The sequence below is a fragment of the Poeciliopsis prolifica genome, unplaced genomic scaffold (assembly GCF_027474105.1).
Source record: "Poeciliopsis prolifica strain line A6 unplaced genomic scaffold, Auburn_PproV2 SCAFFOLD051, whole genome shotgun sequence".
Taxonomy (NCBI): domain Eukaryota; kingdom Metazoa; phylum Chordata; class Actinopteri; order Cyprinodontiformes; family Poeciliidae; genus Poeciliopsis; species Poeciliopsis prolifica.
Window position 1 is genome coordinate 2,431,550 of NW_026562426.1, and position 24,596 is coordinate 2,456,145.

General features: G+C 39.5%; 3 protein-coding genes and 1 pseudogene across 5 annotated transcripts; 3 read left to right on the plus strand and 1 right to left on the minus strand.

The window, feature by feature from the left end:
- Positions 1-4,381: 4,381 nt before the first annotated feature.
- On the plus strand, positions 4,382-8,209 carry LOC129378257 (protein C-ets-1-like; annotated as a pseudogene).
- Positions 8,210-13,030: 4,821 nt separating this feature from the next.
- On the plus strand, positions 13,031-17,947 carry LOC129378258 (ubiquitin thioesterase OTUB1-like). 2 transcript variants are annotated; one of them, XM_055058573.1, is made up of 7 exons: positions 13,031-13,124; positions 14,721-14,782; positions 15,736-15,834; positions 15,920-16,038; positions 16,242-16,326; positions 16,840-17,034; positions 17,344-17,947. In XM_055058573.1, the coding sequence occupies exons 1-7, from the start codon at positions 13,082-13,084 to the stop codon at positions 17,539-17,541; spliced, it is 801 nt and encodes a 266-aa protein (XP_054914548.1). In that variant the 5' UTR covers positions 13,031-13,081; the 3' UTR covers positions 17,542-17,947. The 2 variants fall into 2 exon arrangements, with proteins under 2 accessions (XP_054914548.1, XP_054914550.1); XM_055058575.1 differs by lacking the exon at positions 13,031-13,124 and adding an exon at positions 14,332-14,433.
- Positions 17,948-19,342: 1,395 nt separating this feature from the next.
- cskmt (citrate synthase lysine methyltransferase) lies at positions 19,343-20,801 on the plus strand. 2 transcript variants are annotated; one of them, XM_055058576.1, is made up of 2 exons: positions 19,343-19,446; positions 20,112-20,801. In XM_055058576.1, exons 1-2 carry the CDS (start codon positions 19,365-19,367, stop codon positions 20,783-20,785), a joined length of 756 nt encoding a protein of 251 aa, XP_054914551.1. In that variant the 5' UTR covers positions 19,343-19,364; the 3' UTR covers positions 20,786-20,801. The 2 variants fall into 2 exon arrangements, with proteins under 2 accessions (XP_054914551.1, XP_054914552.1); XM_055058577.1 differs by having other exon boundaries at positions 19,352-19,478.
- Positions 20,802-21,320: 519 nt separating this feature from the next.
- On the minus strand, positions 21,321-24,016 carry LOC129378260 (ependymin-like). The gene is made up of 6 exons (XM_055058578.1): positions 23,909-24,016; positions 23,778-23,812; positions 23,539-23,673; positions 23,266-23,458; positions 23,082-23,169; positions 21,321-21,780 (listed from the first exon to the last, which is right to left on the minus strand). Exons 1-6 carry the CDS (start codon positions 23,991-23,993, stop codon positions 21,657-21,659), a joined length of 660 nt encoding a protein of 219 aa, XP_054914553.1. The 5' UTR covers positions 23,994-24,016; the 3' UTR covers positions 21,321-21,656.
- Between the last annotated feature and the right edge of the window lie 580 nt (positions 24,017-24,596).

The window sequence follows — 24,596 nt, forward strand, 5'->3', positions numbered from 1 at the left end:
CACCAGGCTACAGATTTTTGTGAAACTCCTGAAATTGAAACATGAAAGATTTCAAGCAAACGTTTCAGGATCTCAGTCATGCTGATCAGACTTCTAGAGAGCGTGGAGATTTGATTCCACTATGGGATCTTACTGATTCTGCTGTTTGGAAAAAAATCTGCAGAATTTTATATCAAGCAGGAATTAATTTGTTTGTAAAAGGACATAATTAGACACTGTCAGATCTGTATTTCTCAACAGAGACACAAAGAAGACACTAGCTCTAAAGGGAGGGTGAGCAGAGCACACCTCCACACTCAAATGCACAGAAATTGGTATGCAACCTTCAAAAGTATATTTCATAGGACAAGGATATCAGTGTTCAGTTCCTCTGGATAATGAATGCAGGAACTTCCCATTCATGGTTAACCTCCTTTAAACTCCACAGGCTATTTCTCACAGTTTTCTCTTTTTCTCTGCAAACACTTAAGCACGCCAATAAAATGTAAATACAAAGATAAATAAATGGATGATAACATAAGATAAAGATAAAACAAATAAATGATAATAAACTATAAAATTCTTCCAACAAACACTGTTGATCCTTTACCATGTCTCCCTAATCTCCCTTTAATAAAACAGGACAGGTCACCAGCCACATATATTCATACATATTTGTTTATTTATTTTTGCATTGCTTTATTTATATTATACAGCATTTTGGGCTAATTAAAACAGCTAAGATGCATTTTTTTTCACTGATCAGAATATTAACTTTTGTAAAATGACAAAATCAATCAACAAAAATAACTGTTGATTTTTAAATTGAATTTTTCTCAATTCAGTTTCTTGACAGCGCAAACCTAAACCAACACACACACTGGTAAAGACAATAACACAAAAATCACCAGGAGACACTTTGCAGGTCAAAAACAAATTTGACTCCTACAATATATGTATCTCCTAAGTAATAATTATATCAAAAATAACTTAAAAATGACCCCTAAAACTCTTTACAATGTGGACATTAAAATAGAGATTATTAATGATTTTTAAACATATTTTCCCATCATTCTGTGGAAAAAGGTCTTAATGAGATCATGACATCACAGCATATTCCCTCCTTGATTTCCAGGATCTTCACTTTGCTTTGCATGAAACCCCCTTCAGATCCTGCACTCAGGTAAAAGCTCAGCTGCCCGGCAGGATCTTTGACTTCCCTCCACTTTATCTTTGATGATGGACTGCCATCCGTATGGTAAGATTTATCTCTTTCATTTCATTTCTAGAGGATAATGCATTTAAGATAAATCTCACATTATTCATAGTCTACGAAATGTTGAGCAACAGACTGCTTATAGATCATAAACACAGGATTTAACTTCAAGTTTCCGAGTTATTGTTTCCAGTTTGACTTGGTAGTGCATTGCAAGAATGTTCGTCTGCAAATATTAAATGATAATGAATATCAAAACATCAGCAGTGTTTTGCAGTGTTGACCAGGCGTGTGTCTGTTCAACACACTGAGAATAAAAATCATTTCTTTAGAAGCTTCATGCGTCACTCTGCTTTCAGCCCATTTCTTGATTTAACAAAATCAAGAAATGAACGTAACTCATGTTAAATTAGAATTTGCTTGTTATTCACTGACTTTCCTCAATTGCTACACAATGTGTTTTATATTGACAACAAAAAGACAGTGGCCAGTTTTTACGTTGGGACTCAGTGAACAAAAATGTCTCTAGATATTAGTGATAAAAAAAACACACACAAAAAAAACTAATTAATTGCTTAGGAATTAAGGAATCACAATTCATCACACTCAATTAATAGCTGTTAAAATTGGGTTTAATTTTGTTCCACTGTTGAATCAATAAATTAATGAAGTGGAATCTGTGCTTTTGTTTGCATGCAGCGGTTTGTCCAGCCTTCAACAAACACATGCAGCTATGATGCAGTAAATTAGTAAAGTTGGAGTTTTACTCTTCATATATCTCTAAATCACCCAACTATCTGAAAATATTATTTTGGCGCAGTCATTTTAATAGAAAGGAGAACTTACAGGTTTCCTTTCATCCCGGTTTGAATGCTGAAAGGCAAAAATATCAAAACAAAAATGATTCTGCATTAAACGCATCGCAGCCTGATCACCTCAAACTCTTTTCTCATCTTGTCACCAAAGAAATCAGATTTGAAATGTTGCGGCTTTGTGATAACATTTCTCTATAAACTTCATCCTGACACATGACGTCATTCTTATGATCGCGTTGTCATCAGTTTTAGGGCTTACATGATTAATAAACGTGATAATGTTACGAATATCTTTAAAAGTTTCCTCTTCGGTCGGATTTCAGCCCGTTTTCTCATCAATATGCGAGAGTTTAGAGCGATGCGCGCTCCCGCGACAGGGGACGCAATTCTCGCCATAACACCTGTTGTGATAAAGGAGGTACGTCCGAACCTGGACCTTGCGTCAAGCCCAAGGATGAAACCCCGAGTTGGTGCGCGTGCTGCTTTCAGCAAGTCACGTGACCGATACAGGAACTGCTTCGAAATGACACCGAGGCGCCAAACTATATAGAGGGGAGAGCGGGTATGGTTGTTACACTTTTTGCTCCAGCACCTTTAACTCAGAATGTTTGAGCGAGAGTTTTCAAACTTTTATACAAAATACCCACATTTGTTTACGACAAATGGCACCAATTCAAACCTCTGCAAGAATGTCACAGACCTCATGAGTTCATGTCAAATACATGACATGTTACAACCGAACCCGCTACCGGGTTGGGTTCAAAGCACTTGCAGCTCAATGCCAAGGTGAGGAAAGATGTGCCTCCCTGTGCCTGTATCACCTCCTGGAGAACAGCTTCCAGTACAATCAAAGGCATCTGAAAATAATAATAATAATAATAATAATAATAAAAACTGGTGCATTGCAAGATTCATGCTGGAAGAATGGCTATGACATGATTATGAATGAGTCTTAAAAAAAGAAATGGATAAAATAAAAAAACATTTATATACATTGCAGATATGTTTAAACAAGATGTGATTCATTCTCCCTCAGAACAGAGCGAAGACTCAGGCTAATAGCTTCCAAAATTAAAAGAATTAGGTTGTTACACACCAGGAAATATACAAATGATTGGTAGAACAAAAGGCATGTTTGAATTAATCACTGTTGATTCTTTAACATTGTTCTTTCTGTTTTGTAGGATTTGACAATTATAGAAGTCACAATGGCTTCCAGACAACAAATATATATTTTGCAATTGAAATTGTAGAAGTGATATTGCTCAAACAGCCAAGGACAGGTATCAACTAATTAGATTTACTCAATTACTCTGTAACTTTGACAAAAAAATAAATAATTAGAACCATTTTTCCAAATCTTATACTCTTGAGTTAATTTTGTTGATACGCAACATAATGCGAGTAACTTATTTGAATGAAGAACACATTTTAATCCATAAAAAAATGAAAACACAATACACAGATAAATGTTGTTTATGTTAGGTTTCTTCTAATCTTAATTTATTGTGTTAAAATTTTTTCTTTTTGGTTTTAAAATACCTAACAGTGCACATAACTTCAATTTTATTAATGTCTGCTAAAATAAATAATATTACATTGCACATTATAATCAGTAAACAGTACTTAATAATAGCCATTTCACCAAATACTTTACTTTTAAATGTGTAGTTTGATGCACAGTTACTAAAAATACATTGAAGTATCAATGTATTTAATACGTCATTACAGTATCATCTCTGGGTACTTATGATAGCAGCTGTTAGCTTGTAAAAAAAGCTGTTAGTTTATGAAAAATACTAGACTTTCCAGAAATTTAACACTGGTGAACAAAAACATATTTAAAAAAATATTAACCTTTAAAAATAAAATAAAAACACTAGAAAACGGATAAGTATGTAAAAAAAACCATTCATAAGTGTAGTTTTGCAGACCGTTATGTTGAACCATAGCAGTTGTTGCTATGTGGTTCTACACAGAACACATAGTGAGACTTTATGAGACTTTATGAGCCCTGAATGAGGAAAGGGGACAGAAATACAGAACGGAAGAATCTTCTCTCCGTTCCGAATGTTGCAAATAGAAACGTGCATCTGTATAATGAAAATAAAAAAATACATTTTGAGCATAAAATACATTTTTCAATTACGCATTGCTCTACTTTTCGATTTTTATCTAATGGTGCCCTGCACTGAAATAATTAGCTATGCTACATGTTAAAATTAGCTTTCCCCTGTACGAACTACGAATTTCACTCGTTTACAGCCGTCAATTCTATTTTCAACCTAATCTGGTGGTGTTACAACTCTCCCCATGTTACAACCATACCCGGTCTCCCCTATATGTATTAGGAATCAACTAATGATAATTGATGGGTGAATGTATAATGGCTGATACACTCAACCACCTGGTATCCTGTCTGGTTGTTTTTTTCTACTTGGATCCTAGAGCTAGACTCCACAGATGTTCCTCCTCTCTCCCCAACCAGTAAGGAAGTCCTGAGCCAGGCTGTTCAGGCCAGTTTCTCTGGTTTTACCCAGGAGATTATCAACCACCACTTTCCACAAGGTGAACTTTCTACAACCTCAACCTGGTTTATTTCTTAGTTGTTCTATTTAAATTGATTTGTATCAAGACCTCTGAATTATGTACCTCTTGCATCTCCACGTCTAGATCCAAGCTTGTGGTCACAATGGGAGGTGAGCCACTGGTTGGACTGGTGCCAGGCTGAGTTCGGGCTCCACAGCTCAGAGCTGAGGGGTCTGCAGGGCAGCCAGCTCTGTGGGCTGGACAGAGAGGCCTTCCTGGGCCTGATGGCCGACGACACTGCAGGAGAGATCCTGTGGGAGCACCTGGAGACCCTCAAGAGGGGTAAACAGTTCTCAACTCAACACACCCAGCTGTTCACCAGCTGCAATCCACATCTATTCAAAGATCCCATACACACAGAGTGAAATGTTTTGAAAATGTTTCCAGTTGTTTTTATGATCATGGCTTATAGAAATCGAAAACCCCAAATTCAGCGTCTCAGGAAATTAACTATTTTCAGGAAACTCTCAGTAGCTGGGCTCTGACTGAGTTCAGCATCTTTTCCCCTCAGAGAACAACTCAGGCTACAACCTGGAGCAACAGAATGAGACATATCACTATCATTTAGACCTCCACACTCTGGATCCAGTTCCTGCCCCACATGAAGGTCACAGTCTGATGAATCCAGAAGAATCCAGACGGATCATCAGTTCTGCTCTTCTGATACCAGAAATACACAGAGGTAAAAAAAAAAAAAACATAGTTCATAAAAAACCTCACTTTTATTTCATTGTTGTCATGGCAGAAGGGCGACATAATTTTCTAGTCAGAGACTGCTCACTGTCAACTCGGAGAACTCTGTTACAAAGCAGATTACATGCATGCTCAATGTTTACTTCACCAACATGCAGAAAATCTTTATTATTTTTCACGCTGGCAGACATCTTTTATTTACATTCTCCTTCCAGCCTCCATCGCATGAATCTTAGTATTTGCCGTTTCTGTGCTACGTTGAAAATTATACGAGTTTTTTCAAAACTTTCAATAGATGAAAAAACAAAGTTAATAACCTTCAGCTGCTGAACTGGCTTTTGAAAACCACCAAGTTAACAACTACAAAAGTAATGAAAATAAAATGGAATTTAATTTAGCTCACATTTCCTTCCCTGCAGTCTGACTCACTTCTCACATAAAACCCACTCAACTCAGTTTGTCATGAGGTAATAACATTTGATGAAAACTGTTTTTTAAATAAAAATATTTCCATTTTGGTCATGAATGTTTTATATGGAAGCCCGTTTTCACCACTCTGTGAAAATAATAAAATAAATTATGTCATTATAATGAGATAGTATCTCATTATTTTTGAGATAGTATCTCAAAAATAATGAGATAATTTATTTTATTTTTTTAACAGTGGTGGAAACGGGCTTCCATAGTTTTGAATATTTGTCTGTGAAAATACCATTTTAAATGTAACAATTTACAAATGCAGCACACAAAGTTTAGTCTATCAATAACTCTGAACTACTATGTGAATCTTTTTATTTATATATCCAACGTTTTCTAAATGTTACCTTTAAAGGTAAAACTTCCCAACCCAGCCAGTTACAAATATAATGTTACCTGTTCACCAGTAGAAGTTTGTATGAAATCTTGTACTTGCCCTGTGAATTACCTCAAGAAGGCTTTGTGTTTGTTCACATGCCAAGTGAACAACTCCATGTGCAAAAAATGCAGTTGGGAACATCATGGACACTTCATGGACACATCGTCCATGACTTTAAATAAAGAACACTCCTGGTAGAAAACCTGTTAGATGATCAGGTTCAGCAGGAGAGAAACCCGAAACACACAGCCTGAGATGTTGGGTCAAAGCAAAGGATGTGTTAGAATGGCCCAGTCAAAGTTCAGACATTAATACTATTGAAAATCTGTGGAAAAATGTGCAAAGTAAGAAAAATGAACCAATCCCAAAGGTCGTCTCCCTTGGTTAACAGCTAAGTCCCTCAGATGGAGTTTCTCAGCTAGAGAAAAGAAACTTGACATAATTTTTTAAATAAAATTTGCATTTTTTCAGTTTTATCTTTTGAACCCAAGTACTTTATAAAACAGAGAACTCTGACCACATCTTGTGTTTCTGTCCCTGCTTTCTTGCAGAGACACACTTGGAGGAGAGGACTACTGCCAGCAGACGCCCCCCCACCGTCAGCCCATGGGCTTTGACTGCGCCACTCACTGGTTTACAGCGTCTGGACGACAGAGAGCCTGATGATGCCTTCGTGCTGCAGCAGAAAGACGGGAGCTTCAAAGACGACGTAGGCAGCAAAACACATGTGGGCAAAGCTGTGACACCAGCAGCCATTTCAGCTGGTCGCACTGGTAGGACAGCTGTGGGGACAGAGACAACTCAATTTGTCTTTCCAGGTTTATGCTTTGATCAGCTGAGCCTTCCTCCCACAGGTAGTGGACCAATCCAGCTGTGGCAGTTTCTGCTGGAGCTCCTAACAGACAGCAGCTGTCAGTCGTGCATCAGCTGGACTGGAAATGAGTGGGAATTCAAACTGACCGACCCTGATGAGGTAAGAACCTGCTGATCTTCCTGCCGGTTCATCTAAACTATCTCTGCTGATCAGTAACAGCAACAGAGACTCCTATCAGAGGGACTGAACAGCTTCACACAAATACAGAGAGCAATGAAGTCAACAGTGATAGTTGAGATATTTCTTTAGGTGGGGTTCTACTGAGTAGCTATGAGTGGACAATAGCCGCTTTGTGAACCTGCTGTCTGAGGTTCCTCTGGCCATCCACAGCAAACAGCTGGAGCTTCTGAACTGAGCAGGTCTGCTTCTCATGCTGGTCTTTTTACAGCAACAACGGAGGGTGGAGAACGTCTAATTCATTCTAGTTCTAACTAAACTAAAATAAGTCTTTCCTTTCAACTCTTCTCATTGGATTCTGAGTTTTTTTTTTGCTTTCCGTAAGTTAGCTGATGTTAGTCAGATGTTTCTAGAGACAAGCTAGCTTCTGCTGGGTTCAAGTCAGTTGATCTTTACACTCTTGACCTCACTTGGTGAGTCAGAGGTGTTACAGAAGAGGGTTGACCCGTCGGATCTGACCCAGAACACAAGCAGACGAGATCCTGAAAGGTTTCTTGAAGTGTTTTGGTGAAAGGAGCTAAAATCTCTCCTATTCTCTCTTCTGCTGAGCAGCAAGACTTTTTGATTAGATTCTCACCATCGACCTGCCACTGCAAAACTTCACACTTTGTTGAAGTGACCAAACCAGGATGTAAAACAGTCACAACAATTTAAAAATTGTCAAAACAAAAGAAAAAAAAAGTAGCCTAAATGCATCTCTCTTGTTCAGATACATAAAGAACACAGGTTGTGTTTGTCACATTGTGGATGTTCTCTGATGAGTATGTGTTTCCCAGGTCGCTCTGCTTTGGGGAAAGAGGAAAAACAAACCAAAAATGAATTATGAGAAACTCAGTCGGGGCCTGCGCTACTACTACGACAAGAACATCATCCGCAAGACGGCCGGCAAGCGCTACGTCTACCGCTTTGTGTGCGACCTGCAGGGGCTGCTGGGACATGAGCCTGAGGAGCTGCACGCCATGCTGGGCGTCAGCAGCAAGACGAGCTCAGGAAGGCAATAACCAGAGACTGGACCAGCAACGCTTTTTCTGATAATGTTTTGTTATTTTTATATGATTGTTAGCAGCAGAAGTGGTGGATCAACATGCTCAATGCATACTGCGTCTCTCACTGCAAAAATGTCCAAAGAAATAAACAGATTTATATTCATGTGGCATTATTTTTTTGGGGTGATGTTAATGTAAAAACAAACAAAAAGAAATATTGCAGGAGTTCCTCTGCTCCTTTGCAGAGGGATTCCTGCTCCAACACAATCAAAACAAGAGGCTGAAATGTCTCGTCAGCATGAGGTCAGGCTGTGCAGAGGTCTGGACATTTGACTGAAATGTTCTGGAGAAGAGATGCAGGCAGCAGCAGCTATTATGTCACTTCACAACAGTATTACTCAATTAAAACGTGTGCAGTGAAACTACTCCTGAAAGAATATTTATTTTTTCCAAAAAGTTACTAGAGTAAATGTAACTAGTTACTGTCCACCTCTGAACACAAAAGCCTTCTTCTCAACTGTGTGTTGCTGGACATTCCCATACTCTTATACTTATAAATAATTAGATTCAATTCAATACAGTTCATTATTCCAATTCACAACAAATGTCAAGGTCCCTTGCAAAAAATCTCTACAATTCAAACACACATTCATTCCAATTGATCCCTGTTATTATACAGTATGCTTATTTAAATATTCAAAGCAGATTCAGTAATTTCTGTAAGGAAACCCAGAAATATAGACAATCACTTGACTTTACAGGATCCCTCATACAGAGCATGCAGTGACAGTGGAGAGGAAAAACTCCTCTATAACAGGAAGAAACCTCCAGCAGAAGCAGAACCAGAACCTAGCTCAGTATAAGTGGCATTAAAATACATTAAGGTAAATATTATAGATTTCTCTCATTACTTAATCCGTTTAGGAAATAGAAATATAACTTTCGGGAGTCGTAGGTGATTTAAAACAGAAACAGTGTAGCATAAACTAAACTAAGAGGAATGAAGGTGATGTGTGACTATTTCTGGGTTGTGTGGCTTAGCAAAATGAAGCTGCTGCTAAATGTGAGTTCTAGTAATAGTTCTAACTTGATATTATGTTGTACCCTCTGAATAAATGCTCATCATTTTTTGTTTTTTTTTCATTATAAACATTCGTTCCTAAACTTAAAGACTTTTGTACATCCAGTGTGATGGATGAGGGTGGAGCACAACTCAAGGGAAAGTAAAATGTTTGAACGCAGTCATTTATGATAATGAATCCCTTATTGTGTTCAATCAGTGTTTACACAGTCGCGTGGAGAGGTCAGACTGTCTTATTTCAAAGTACCAGCTGACTTGTGATGTGATTTTCTCCATCACAGAGCAGGAGAACTGAAACAGGCTGAGGGGGGATTACTTCCACCACTCACCCCGCCAAGAGCTGCTAATGGAAGAGCCGAGTGACTGGTGGTCATCATGGCTGCCACTCAGAACAGAACAGAACAGAACAATCACATCATCCATGTGATTTACACCTGAGGAGGGGGGGAGCCTCTGAGTCACAGTAGCAAAAGGAGGGAACCACAGAGAGGAGCTAATGTTATCCAAACCATCACTGGTTTTATCTCATGATGATACATCACTATATGTAACTGTAGAGCACACAGCAAGGCCCAAAGTTACTCATACCGCTTATAGATTTAGGTTTAAAGTGATCTTTTAATTTGTCCACAAGGCGTCTTCTGACTGGAAATAATAGTCATGTTTTGGAATGAGTGAGTGGAAGCTAAAGGTAAAGAAGCCTCCGAGCCTCGAGGTAAATCCAGGCACATAATCAAAATACCAGTGGAAACATTCAAACAGACGTTTCTATTGATTATTGATCACTTAAACTATTGATTGATTTCATTTAACTACATAGCATGCAATCAAAAATAGTTGCATTAAGTTTTTCGTAACTGTTCTTTCTTTTACATTGTTTTGACATCTTTGAATGAATGAGTGAAAATAATTTTAGGGGAGGGGTGAAGGGTCACCTTCGACCCCAAACATACAGCAACAGTTTAGATCAAAGCAGATTAACGTGTTCAAATAATGTAGTCTGAATCCAGATTGAACCTGTAATCTGTGGTAAGACAGTAATGATCACAGATGCTCTACATCTGATATCCATGTTACCTAAAAGCATGAAGACATATGACGTCTCTGCAAACACAACAGAAAGCCTCTGGATGTTTAATTAAGCACTTTGTAGCTAATATAGTTGCTTAAATAGTCACTGGCTGTATCAGTCTGTCCAATACAGCTGGGTCAGAGTAAAACCCAAAACAACCCGACTCGTTTTGGGGTCCGATCGGGTCGGATGATGGATGCAGCAGTTGGAAGCTGTTAAAGTTATTGACTACTAACTCTGACCCTGTAGCTACAACTGCATCTCCAACTGACGCATTTCCTGGTTGGAACTATGCAACAAATTGATGGCATGAGTGACACGGTAAGAAAAAACAAAAACAAAAAAAAGCATTATATCCAACATTGGTAAAATGTTTATCAGCAGGCTACTCTACTCTCATCTCATCCAACATCACAGGTAATATCAAGATTATTTTATCAAGAGTTTTCAGGAGTAAAATGAGGCACCGAATCCACAGGCAGGCATGAACTCCTGCTGTATTATGTTTCAGAAGGCAATAAATCAATAAAGCAGCCTTGCCATTGTCTCAGATATTAAATGAAACTGCTTGGGCTCTTTGCAGGAGCTGCTGGTTGCATTCATCCAACAAAAACAGCCACATCAGCACTGAAGTGAAAATCAACTGAACCAGTTAAGTTCCATTAGCTCAGCCACCACCAGCTGATCTCACTGAGCGACCAGTCTGGCTTTCTGACCCCCCTGACTCTCAGCAGGGGGTTCACCTCATGTGGTTATTTAGTTTCTGGCAGGGATCACTAATGTTCATCACATTCACAGTGGAAGATCTGCCATCAGCTGGGACATGGGATGAACAAGTCCCACTTTGTTAAAGAGCTTTAAGCACTCGGCCTTCCTGACAGTGAGTCATCCATAGAGCTGCACTTACTGTTTCCAGTTCAGCTTATTATCTGCTGGCAGTATCACAGCAAACAGCAAGTATGTTTTAGTAGTATGAATAAATACATCTGCATCCGGAATCTCTCCAGTGATGATTGGTAAGATAACATAGTGACCCATGTTAACATATGAGCAATCCAGCCCTGAGCCAGGGGTTGGATTCAGGTCTTGGTCCAGAGTTTCTCTGCACTTAGAATCAGAATGTCCTCTTTCGTCACTTCCCAAAGGTTCTCTATTGAGCTGATCAGGAAGACAACCATACTGAGGACATCAAGTTGGCTGTTTAAGTGATGCTAAAATGGCCAACAGCACCTGAAGCCTCCAGATGGATACATGTCTTTGTTTTAATGCTGAACTGGGACACAGAGATCTGAATGATGTCTTATTGTCCAGTTTTAGTGAGTCTGTGCAAACTGCTGCTGTACTTCATCTGCTTTAAGGTAGATATCCAATCATTCCATCAATCCATTATGAAAGATTTACTGAGTGGGTTGGCTCTTCCTTCACTAGAAAATGAATCTAAAGATTTACCCAAATGCAGAAAAGGGAAGGAAAGTGTTTTATTTTCATTTGCAGTAGATTTGTATAAGAGGGACAGACAGAGCAATAGGACAGTTGGACCAGTTGAACCTTTTCACATAATCCAAAAACAGAATGACGTCAAGCTTTCGTGTTGCACTCCAGAGAATAGCAAACATCGAAACGAATCTGAACAGCGCAATGAACGTGAAAACAGCCATGAACGAACGAGTCCTTAAAGTTGTGTAACTGAGAAGTATTATAATTACTAATATTAAGATAAGTGTCACCAAGGGCGATTCTAGTATTTGACCTTTAGGGGTGCCGAGCCCCCAGCAGAGACACAGTCCTAGTGGGGTCTGCTCCCCTGGAAAATAAAATCAAATCTACTCCAAACTATCATTTCCAGTCATTTGAAAAACATTTGACTAAAACCAGGTATATTGACGTGATGGTTAAACTGCTGTAAAACACTGAAAGAATTAAATTTCCATTTGCTAATTCACTCAAGCGAGCAGACAGCTGGTTGGATGTGTAAAGAAGTAATTTTCAAAATAAAAGTTTTTTCAGCAATATGACCTACTTTCAAGCGTGTACTTGAAATTGGGGAGTTACTTTAGAGAGTGTAAATTATTAGGTTGTGTCTAGTTGTTTAGATACAGGATTTGACTTTTTCACCTTTTCTCTATGTACTCCTCAAGCTACCCAAACTGGCTGGCCCCATTAACTAACCGTGTTGCATAAAATGAATTGTTTATTTTTTTATTTCAGTGCGATACAATGAGACAGTAGTTTATAAAGGAGTATGCTGGTTCAGTGAAACACCCTTCATAACAGCATACCCCTTCTCAAAGATCAGATTGCTGATTTGATAAAACAGCCTTGTAGAATGGTTTGCTAAATTGACAGGGTGTACCAAACTGACTAACATCTGGCCCCCGTTGGCCCCTCTCTAGAACCGCCCCTGGCCTGTGGGATAATTTTATCTTATGGAAAGGTTTTAGCTAATTATGGTATTGACGATAATAAATAAAACAGAAAAATTTAAAAGCAATTCCACAACCTGTAATATTTACTTGCTCAAATTGATCACAAAATACAATAGATTTTACCCTTACTGTTTTCTTTGCCATGCTTGGCCAGAACTGGAGTCTATTAAAAATGTCCCTTTACTTTATGCACCATGAAAATATAACCATTATAATAAATGAACCGACAAACTGGGCACGTTTTCCTCTCCCCTCTTTTCGGAAGTATTCAATGCATGAGGTCATGAAGAAGGAGGAAACAGATCTCGATAGCTAAGATGGCGGAGGAACAGCAGGAATCCTCGCAGGCAGAGATGGAAGGTGAGAAAATCAGTAGCTCGCAAAAACCTCCCAAAAAGGTGCGCTGACATTTCTGTGGCAGCCGGAGCTCAGATCATTGCATCTCTCCGCAGAGGGCCTCACCTGTGTCTGTGACCGGGACTGACACGCCACCTGAAAGGCCACAGCTTCCCAGCTAACACTAGCGAGCTGAAGCTGCTGCAGTTACACAAACAAAGAAAGAGAAACCGCTGGTTTAGTCACGGGCAGGGGAACGCTGCGTGGCCATGAACCAGCATTAGACCTCACAAGGCGTTGAACGCACCGGGCTAACGTGTAAGGCGGCGGGTTTTGTTTTCGGCGCGGTGCGGAGACGTTTTTCGTCGTGCCCAGAAATTGTTTTGTTTTCCCACAAGCCGAGCTAGCTCTGGTTAGCTCTCAGGCGGCAGCCGGTGTTCTGTGGAAGATTGGGTTCGTAATAACCGAGGAATGCTGTTACAATATCGTTTGTTGGTTACAAAATTTTCTTTTTTTTTTGTAATGAAGATAGTGTTTCGTCATTTCTTTTTCATTTTTGCTCAGGTCATTTTTACGTAAATATATATCATTCGTAGAACCACATCCTTCTGGTTTAAAGGACCAACATCAGATGAAACGTACAGAAGATGTTACAATGTCAGTACAGTAGACTCTAAGATCTGAATGAAAGATGCTGGATTCTCTGGACATGGAGAATGTGTTGTCATTTATGCGTTTCTAAATCATGTCCAGAAGCACAAACCTCAGAGATAAAAACAAATGTTGCGTTTTCTGTGGTCGGTGCCAACATAGGCTTTCATATCCGTTTATGTTTTTACTCGGATTGTGTTTTAAGTTTGCATTTTATCCACTTTTTAAAAAGTCTGGGATTAAAAATCATTTCGTACTTTCAAACCATCTGCACCAACACCTGCTGTTTTAACGCAAGCTAGCTTCGTTTTAGCCTGAGGATTCAGAGGGCAGACTGATAACAGTAGTGGACCTCCGCTAGGATAAAGGCGAATAACTAACATATGCGAATACCCTCTCTAAAAATGCTTAAAACTTACTATTTTAATTGTTGCCATTACTAAAATACCTTGATATGCATCAAGTGCACAGTTTTAAACAGTTTTAGCATTGCTGCAGTTCACCAATCAGTGTCTTTCTTTCTCCGCTCTTGGGGTGACCAATCAAAACCAAGCAAAATAAACGCTGCCCTTGGATTGGCTGCTTGGAAACGCAGCTAATATTATAGCTGCGTAGCTAGTTTAGCGTCCTGAGTTGCACTTCAAACATTTTGGGGAAATGAATCCACAAAATTGCACCAGAGGTGAGGTCGGGGTTTACTGTAATTAATAATACTTCCTTCCACTAGAAATTATTTTCTGAAATTATTTTCTGGCCTGTATAACAGTGCAGGTGCTTTTTTTTCTTGTGTGAAAGTAAACGTCCATCGTTGCTTAAAAAAACTGAAGGGAATTGTCACAGTCTCTTCCTAACAGCAAGTTTACTTGCACTATTTTCTTTCCCTTCCTCAGTTGCTCTTGCCTTTCATATATATAAAATTCCATTTCCAGTCTTGACTTTGACTGACCTTGACTTGTCCTCGCTTTCCAGGAGTTAATTGTCTCGCCTACGATGAGGCCATAATCGCTCAACAGGACAGGATTCAGCAGGAGGTGAGGAATCAAATGTTTCTCCTAAGGGGAAAAACACCCAAACACCCAAACCACACTGCTTTGCATTCTGGGTAATTGGCAGCTATCTGGTCGGAATGGCGCCACACTTTTTGTACGCAGACAGTGGAGAGAAGGAAAAAGAGACAAAATGAAAGGAGAGAAAATAAGAAGCTGAAGTCGAGATTATTTTAGCTGCACTAAGAATGACCTTTGTGTTTTTGGTATCAGCTAAAAGCAGTTGTAGTTAACAAATAAATAATTTAATTAAAATAAATTTTCACTGAAGATTTCCAATATTTTCGTGTAGAATTTCTTATGTGCAAATTTGAGAAAATTTTGAGGTAATATTATCCCCTCATCAGAAACGCATCTGTACCGTTAACCCGATTCATTCATGCGGGCTTGAGAAGACCTTTCATCTCTATGGCAACCGTTCAGCTGTGCAAAACGCTCAGTTGGATCTAGCTTCGCCTTCAAGGACAAAGCTCCTCCTCAGAGAAGCAGATTCCAAGCTTCCGAGTTTCTGCCTGGTGGAAATGTGCTGCTGTCGAGCTCATAATAGGAGCTACTTCTCAGAGCAATGCTGGTAGAAACCTTGTTAAGGAATTTCAGAAAGCGCAGTAGTCTCTTAAATAACAGTCAAATTTCGTATTTGATAAATATTGCATTTTTGTTACAACATAGTGACTAGATTGTGCTGTAAAATGCCACTAAAAATACATAATGCTGCCCCTGCAAGAGATATACTGATAAGAATTTTGGAGTTTGTTTGAAGCTTTGACGTCTTTCTCCACCCAGAAACAGCATTTTAGGGTTGGAATATTAAAATAGGCAGTTATACCAATGTTTGAGATGAGGTTCCAACTGTTCGCAGATTGTAAATGCACAGTTGACAACATGTTTAAAAACGTCTGCCTTGGTGCAACTGCAGATTAACTGTATCGTCTGCGCAGATCGCCAACACCAACCCGCTAGTGTCGGACAGACAGGACCTGTCGGTGCTGCAGAGAGAATACGCTGAGGACGACACGGTTTATCAACTCAAGCTCAAGGTCGGTCATACTGTCAGTTCACAGCGTCGGGTTTTACAGCGTGGCTCCAAATTCGTAACCAGCTCCTCTTTATTTTCTGTTTCAGGACCTTTACAAAAAGTACGCGTATATCCGCAAAACACGACCAGATGGAAACTGCTTTTACAGAGCCTTCGGCTTTGCACATCTGGAGTCGCTGCTTGAAAACAGCAAAGAACTTCAGAAGTAAGAGGCATGATGGTTACCATCGGCTTATTAAAATGTTTTTTTTTTCTTAAACCAAAAGGATCCATTTTGGGTTTATACTTTATACCATTTCTCACCTGCAAATTAAACATACATTAATTTAGCTTTTGTCAGGTCACCCTGACGCATCATGTTCTGTGTTGGAATGTTTCCATCTTTAATAAATGTTTCTGTGTTTTTAGATTTAAAGCAGTTGCCGCTAAAAGCAAACTAGACCTGGTTAACGAAGGCTTCACTGAGTTTACCATTGAGGATTTCCACAACACGGTGAGCGTCCCGTTCGCCATTTCACTCCTCAGCTCTGGTCGCTGAAGCTGTCGGGTCGGATTAGACGGAGGGATCAGATCGGCTTCTCAGATCGACAAATCGGCTCCGATTTAGTTTTCCTGTACCGCAGCGCTGTATTGTATGAAGTTGTTTTCATTCGTTCCTTAATTACGCGTTGTGATTTGGATTCGAAGACACAGACATGCATCAAAAAATACTTTATGTTCAAGATTTTCTACTTTGTGTTGTATTCACCGCTTAACAACATTTCTGTTAAGCTCACCTTCAGTAGCTAATGTAGGATTTATTAAGTACATTTAGCTAAAAATAAAAACATATTGGATCTCTGTATTATTTTTATTCAGAATATACAAATTTATTTTTAGATGTTTTGTAGTTGGATTTTTTGTCTTTTTTTTTTTTTTTTTTTGCTAAAGTGCACAATATTTTTTGTCTTCATTTCTTTGTAGTTAATGATTATTTTCTGCCCCCGTCTCTCCTCCTGCCATCCAGTTCATGGACTTGATTGAACTGTGTGAGAAACATCCGAGCCTGAAGGAGCTGCTGAACTCTTTCAACGACCAGAACATGTCCGACTACGTTGTCGTTTACCTGCGCCTCCTCACCTCAGGCTACTTGCAGCGAGAGCATGGCTTCTTCGAGCATTTCATCGAGGGAGGACGTACCATCAAGGAGTTCTGTCAGCAGGTGGGCAGCGTTTGGGATAAAAAGTTATTTTCACAGAGAAACATGATAAAGACAGAAGCTGGAAGTGCACTGATCACGGTTTCCCCCCACCGATGCTGAAAATTGGCTGAAGTGCTAATGGAAAAATTAGCTCTGCTATTAGCGCATTAATAGAATTGAGCCCACAGAAAATAAACTATTTTAACATATATTGTTGCTCAATGAAGGAACTTGAATATTATTAAAGAGGGCTTTAGAATGAACTTATGCAAAATATTTGTGAATATGTTGTTTATTGTCTTTTTGTTGTTGTCCTTCCTCCTTTCCTAGGAAGTAGAGCCTATGTCTAAAGAAAGTGACCACATTCACATCATTGCCTTAGCCAAGGCCCTGAATGTATCCATTCTGGTGGAGTACATGGACAGAGGGGAAGGAGGGTCTGTCAATAACCACATCTTCCCTGAAGGGGGCGACCCCCGCATCTTCCTGCTGTACAGACCAGGCCATTACGACATCCTGTACAAATAACACTCCTGAGCCACGTCGGATCACATCCTCCTCAAACTGCACTCCGCAGGGGGAGCGTTTAAGAAAAAACAAACAAAAAATATCATCAGCTGCCACGTTGATTTACAAATCGCATCTGTGTCTGAGATGATTCTCATTTATTTGGAAATAAAACGATAAGATCACATGCATCTCATTTACCCCTCTTACTCCAACCCCCCCCTCCGTCCCCCAGGCGTCACACAAATGGGTAACGGAAAAACTCATAGTTGGAAAATAGAAGCGACTCCAGCCGATTAGTTGTACAGGTTTTTTTCTTTTTTTTTTTTTCTTTTGTGGTTGTAAATGTTATCTTCTTGCTTTGTTTGATTCTCTTCCTTTGGTACACTGCGTTTCATTGAGTTTTATTAAAGCAATTTACATCTTATTTGCTGCCTTTTCTCTGACTCAGATTCTGCTTCCTTTTTTTTTCAAATCAGAAAAAACGACAAGACCAAAGGTTGTACCAAATGTATCATTTTTCTTTTTCCTGAAAAGTTTTTTTTAAGAGACCTCATCCAGAAAGTTAATACTTTCCATAGAAACGTTTGGTCTTGAATGCATTATTTGTCTTCTGCTGTTTTTTTTTCTTTTTGCAATAAAAGTGGAACAGCTGTCAAAAAAAAAAAAGTTCTCAGGATTCCAACATGGCTGTGCACACTTATAACCAAATGCTCTAAAGACCCTTTAGGAAATGAAATGCAAAAAAAAAATTCTTTAAAGAATATTTTTACCATACAAGAAAAAGATGTTTGGTTTAAGAAATGGTGAAAATGGAACACGTCAAATGAGGTATTTGTGTTGTGGATCAGTGTAGCAGTTTTTACATTTAATTGGTATGCTATTATTTCGACTATATAACTGGAATGCATTCATTTAAACTTGACCTTTTGGTTTCTTTTTTAAATGTATTTAAAATATTTGCAGGGACTTTCTGTCTGTTCTTGTGGATGCATGAGTTCCGGCCTCCCCCTGCCTTTGGGTCTGCGTGTGAAGCTGTGCTTACCTTACAAAATTAACATTAAATGTTAAATGTATGTTTCGCTTTGTGGCCAAATAGGATGAGAAAAATGTTCCATGTTCAAAACATTGACAAGAAAAAACTAAACAAAGCACGTTTTCAGAATTTCACAAGTTAGCGCCTAATGTTTCCATTTTAATTTTTCTAAATCGCATGTGTTGATAGGCTACTCTATGTCTAACGCTGTGAGGACTTGAAAACCGAAGACAACTTGAGAGCACACAATCTTTGAATAAAATTCAAAGATTATGTCAATTTTGTGAACAAATGTCCTGCAATCACAGCTTTGAGACAATCGTGGACGCCCCCTCGGTGTCTTTTTCAACAGTGTTACACAGCAATGCTGTCTTCAGTCAGACGCTTCTCCAAAAGTGCTGCAACACGGACTGCTACCAGGGATTCCTCATCAGCATCAATCACTGTGAAGAAATTTGTAAGAGATGAGTTAAAGCAACAATAATCCAAACCCTTTAAGAATGAGTACTTTTGAATTTAATTTAATTTTTATCTATAAAAACAAAAGGCGACATTTTAAAAAATCGTCATAAAATTAAAAATGAGCGAATAAATCAAAGAATTACTTGTCTTTTGTTCAACTGTTATCATAAAAATCTGAATATCAGAACCACAAATCTATGTCACATACACGTAAATTAATCAAAGATCTAAATAATAGAGAGAAATGTTCTCGTTCACGTTTTCCTGGACTGCAGAGTTCATTCAAATTCGTGGTCAGAGTGAGAGCTCTGTCTCTGTCGTGGAGCTCTGTAGAAAACAAACCAACATGTCTGCTCTCACAAAGTGGTTCACGTTGGCTGGCAGAAGAGTATTCTCCACGTGTTCAAGGCAACGTTCATCAGTGACAAGTACGTCGTTCATGTCGTACATTCATGTCAAGGTAGTCTCGTTATTTTCTGTCGTGGTTTTAAGCTAACCAGCTAAATAGAGAGGGTTGTTCGTTCAAAAGGTTAGCTGTTGACATTCAGAGTAACACAGCAGGCGAGAACCAACGGCTTATTGAGTGATGAAGATTTATCGCGAATGTATTCAACAGTATAAGGCACAAATAAAAATGAGCTAAAAATGAGCAAAAATTAGCTAAAAATGAGAAAAAAAAGAGCTTTGGAGTTGAACGAGCTTCAACTGCAAAGTTTGTCCAGGATGGATTTTATATAACTGCCGTAAACTTCACTGTGTTTTCTGGGGATCAACACAAAGTAGTGCGTAAGTTTTGAAATGCTAAAACGAAATTTATGATCAAAAAGAATGTATGCTAAAACTGAGGTTATGCATGCAGAATTTAGGGTGAAATGTAAAAATCACAACACAAAAACCACAATGGATGTTGTACTAAAGTGGAAATTATGCTAAAGATACTAGCATAACTTCCTTTATGAATCTGATAAATATCGTCCTCGCCCAGTCTGTGTGTTTCAGCATGCCATGTCTTGGTTGTAAAGAGCTGCAGGACACTATCAGTCAGGACTGGATGGTAGGTAAACTGTGTCTCTTTCCTCTTTCTCCTGTCTAGTTGAGCTGATGGAAAACATGGATAAGAAATCAGCATGGGATCGCTTCTACTCTGAGACCAGCAGAAGGAGTCCCAACTTCAAAAACTTTGAGTGGTTCTTCGGTTTCGATGCTGTGCAGGACCTCATCACGCCCCTCCTGCAGACCGCGTCCCTTTCACGCCGTCCTGTCCAGGTCCTGGACCTGGGATGCGGCACATCTGCTCTCGGCCCCTCCATCTACAGAGACTCTGCTTTGCCAGTGCGAGTAACCTGCGCCGACATCTCCACCGTAGCCGTGCAGCTAATGCGGGAGCACGTCCAGGCTAACCCCGTCCGGCCTCGCAACGCTTCCTCTCAAATTGAGTTTTTAGAACTGGACTGCACCCGACTTGACGCCCACTACCGTCCCAGCAGTCTGGATCTTATTGTTGACAAGGGCACCACAGACGCCCTCTTGAGGTCCAAGGAGGGGGCGGAAAAGGCGGCTTCTCTGCTGAGGCAGTGTCTGAAGGCGTTGCGGCGCTCCGGGTCCCTGCTCCAGTTCTCGGACGAGGATCCTGATGCCAGGCTGGTGTGGTTGGAGACAGCCGCTCAGGGGCTGGCGGCGGCAGACGTCGGGCTGCAGGAGGTCGGGGTGCTGAGGGGTGTGTGCTACTACTGTTACCATGTGACTGCTCATGATGTAAACAAATAAAATGTAATTTATTAAAGTCTGCGTGTTTCATATCTACACACGGACATTCAAACACACACAGCTTTGTAAAAACGCCATATTACCATAATGTAGAATAACGGAATCATTTGTGTTGTCGAAAAAAGAAGAAAGAAAATGTTTACATTTGATCAAAAACAAAACAAAAAAATTATAAATAAAATTAACATTATGCTGTCTGATAGCCAAGACAACCTGATTTAGAGCTCTTTGTTGTTTTTGTTTAAAAAAAACACAATCCTTCTCAAGAATGTCAAGATTGAGTGAACATTAAAGATTAATGTAATATTCCACATCCATCCCTCAGACTCTCGTTCTCATTGCCGACTGTCTTCTGCCATCTAGTGGCTAAGTTTTATTCAACTGATCCCACTTGAAAGTTTCTGATTGTAAAATGTAATACAGTAAAACTTTCGAGAGAATGACTTTTGGGTTTTTTATTTACTGCAAGTCATGATCATTAGAATATTTCATTCAGTTTAATTAATCAATATAATTAATGACTTTTGCTTCGTGGTATTTGATGATACTCTGATTTATTGAGATGCTTTATAGAAACAGACATTTAAGGTCCACACAATCACAGTGTGTTGCCATGACAAAAGCTGACATCATTTATGACGTCTCAAAAAGTTTTGGAGCATTTATTCATACATGATGAAAAAAAAAACATGAGCATTTTTGTACTTATTGCACTCAATTCAAATTCTACAATGCTTGATTTATACACAAACGAGTAACAGATAGGCTGACGGCAAAGATTTCATCCACTTAAAGTTTCTTTATCAAGGACTGAAGGAAGTGACAGGTCAGTGCAAAGATTCACCAGGTGAGCCAGATCCATGAGAATCTCCTAGAAGAAGCTGTAGAAGGTGGCCGGCTCCTCCCCTTCCTCTTCTTCCAGCTTGGCGTCATCACAGAAACGCGGTGGGATGAGGTGTTGAGGATCAGACAGCCCCATGACATTGTTGAAGAAGCTGAGAAAAAAACAACAAAAAAAACCCCAAAAATAAAACGTGGCACACATTCGCCTCAAACGGAAGACGCAGTGTATGCTGTGAAACAGTTCAACACTGGAAACTCATCGAGTCATAGTGTGATCAGCTAATGAACTGAAAACAGCTGCTGCGTTTCCTGACCCTCTCGGTCTGGGTCAGTAGGACACAGCCATGGTGAGGACGACTGACTGGACAGACGTCCAGGAGACAGGCATGGACACCACCACAAGGACTGGCAGCCACAAAAAAGAAATACTGTGCCTCTTCAACCTGCAACCCTGACAACAGGATGCTGACATTGATGCTGAAGGAGCCCTAACAAACTGTTGAGTGAATTCAGATTGACATATATATTTTATTATATTCTGGAATTTAACAAATTTAAATAATCTAGTTAATTCTGACTGAGCTAAAACGAGAGAAGTTCAGTCTGATGTGACTGCAGCCTGAGAGAAAAAAAAAAGTTTTCGCCGTATGTAAACTTATGGTTCCAACCGTGTTTATGAAACGAAAACATTCAGAACATTTTTTTTTGTGTTTTCAGTCTTTTTAAAAAGTCTAATATTGTGTAGACTGTCTTAGTGGTGCGTATAATGCATATGGAAGTAAATACGTGCCATCAGGAACTAAAAATGCTTCTGAAATTTATTTGTACTTACTTTTTCAGTGTTAAAATACATTCAGGGTTTATTTTTAACCTAAAAAAATTTTCATTGTCATTATTCAATTAAAATTTCAAAGTCATTTTTAATTCAAAGCCTGATGGCACATATTTACTTCCATATATATGGACTCAAAGCTGTATTATGACATTTTCTGGTATAATTAATGTACAACAAAAGTGACAATAAAAACAAACTTAGTTTTTTTTCAGGCAGCTGTGACTGAATGGTTTTCACAGAAACACAAATACTGATCTGGAAAAACATTGACAATTCACTTTTTTATGTGATTTTTTTTAGTCACATTAAAAAGTTAATTTTTATCGCTGAACTGCAAACAGTAACTGCATTTAATCATATTTTCAAATTGATTGATAATTGAGGAAAAAGTGGAGAAAATACTAACAATCCTGATAATACTGATAGTTTTGTCAGGATTAATTGGAACTTATTGTGACGATCAGCAATAAATTAAAATTGCTATCAAAATTAGATTTATCACGGTAAATGATGAACAATAGGATAGCATTTGTAAATTAAGCCTGGCGTGGGAGTCGTTCTGGACGCCATTTGTCAGAATGTGAAACCCTTCAGGCCTCTAACGCCTCAGGCACCAACCTGGTGATCATCCATCCATCCCTGCTGCTGTGGACCAGCGTGGTGACGGGAACGCAGCCAAACTCCGTCACGGTGCTCATGTACTTCACTGCGGTAAACACAGAGCAGGTCAACCTGTCAAACTGGAAATGCGAGCTCAGGAATTCCTGCAGCACCACATGATTCTGTTTTCCTCCTGCCGTACCTGTCGTGTTCCTCATGTGCAGCTGGCCGGTCCAGGTGTTGACCAGGACCCCCTGGCCGGGACCGGAGGAGCTGCCCAGCACGGCCTGGCCCAGCAGGGAGGCGTCCTGCGGGACGGCCAGCGGGTGGAAGCCTCGGTGCAGGTGCTTCTTGCAGCACGTCTGGTTCCTGTAGTTGATCTTGTACATCACACCCTTACAAAACAGGACAGGATTATAATTATAATAACAATAAAAACACAACATGTTTAAAATCCCTTCTCTGTGGTTGTTACATATTTGTAGAGCAGAAGCACGTCCAGGTGGAAGGTCTTGTTGTTGTAGGATCCAAACTCCCAGAGGCGGATCCTCTGTTCCAGAGCATCGTAGGTGTATTTGGCAAAGGCCCCCAGCTTCTCATTCTGGGTGGACTGGAAATAAATCCACAGTAAGTATTTACTATGATCCTAAACAATCACTTCTTGTTATTTGACTGGTTTAAAAAAAAAGAAAAAAAGAAAAAAAAGGAACTCACCACAGAAAGAGAACCGGTCAGCAGCGGCGGGGAGGCTGTCGAGATGAAAAGCATATTTTAGTCTGAATAAATGATAAAAGTAGAGATGTTCACGCAGGTGTGTGTGCGCGCGCGTGTGTGTGTGTACTCACTGCATGGCCGGGGTTTCTGGGCCAGGCAGCCCACCGACAGGCACACCAGCAGCACAGGCAGCACCAGCAGCACCAGAGCTCTCATGTTGTCAGGCTGACTCTCCTCTCTGCAATCAGAGCTCACTTCCTTTAAAAGTAGGCAGTTAGCAGCCGGTGTCACCTGACGCCTGTTTCCTGTTTTTAAGTTTGTTTCAAATAAAAGCAGCTCTGATGAGTCTGGAGAGTCATTCATTATGAGTTCAGGTAAATCAGCCGAAAAAAGAAATAGACATTTTTGATCTTTTCTTTAAAAATGTTTACTCTTTTTTTTTCTTTTTTTTTGGTTTGTTTTATTTTGAGCCGCACAAAAAGAAGAAAAATACATGTTCACACTGCTTCCTGGGTACAAAGGAACAACAAAGAGAATTACAATCATACATTCACACAAAAATAATGTTGCCCAAGTCATTCATTTCATTTTTTACATCATGATGTATTTATACCAGTTCTGTCAATTGATTAAAAATAAAAGAATCTAATCAGATTAATCACAATCTTTTAATCAGGATTAGTCACCGTGCCTAACTTTTACAGCTTGCAGGAATGTTGCCCTGGGCAACCCCCTCCTTCTGCTGCGTTTCAACCAATTAAAATGGAAGCACTTTCGTAGCAGAAAGGAGGTAATATAATATCACAGAAATCAACAGCA

Bases quoted from the DNA above. Each gene is read 5' to 3' on its own strand.
- LOC129378258 (XM_055058573.1), top strand. From the start codon at position 13,082: ATGGCGGAGGAACAGCAGGAATCCTCGCAGGCAGAGATGGAAG. The intron at 16,039-16,241 runs GTAAGAGGCATG...CTGTGTTTTTAG, and splicing joins AACAGCAAAGAACTTCAGAA to ATTTAAAGCAGTTGCCGCTA. The intron at 16,327-16,839 runs GTGAGCGTCCCG...CCTGCCATCCAG, and splicing joins TTGAGGATTTCCACAACACG to TTCATGGACTTGATTGAACT.
- LOC129378260 (XM_055058578.1), bottom strand. From the start codon at position 23,993: ATGAGAGCTCTGGTGCTGCTGGTGCTGCCTGTGCTGCTGGTGTGCCTG. The intron at 23,459-23,538 runs GTAACAACCACA...CTGTTTTGTAAG, and splicing joins TGCTTCTGCTCTACAAATAT to GGTGTGATGTACAAGATCAA. The intron at 23,170-23,265 runs GTACGGCAGGAG...TGTTTACCGCAG, and splicing joins GCACATGAGGAACACGACAG to TGAAGTACATGAGCACCGTG.
- cskmt (XM_055058576.1), top strand. From the start codon at position 19,365: ATGTCTGCTCTCACAAAGTGGTTCACGTTGGCTGGCAGAAGAGTATTC. The intron at 19,447-20,111 runs GTACGTCGTTCA...TCTCCTGTCTAG, and splicing joins GCAACGTTCATCAGTGACAA to TTGAGCTGATGGAAAACATG.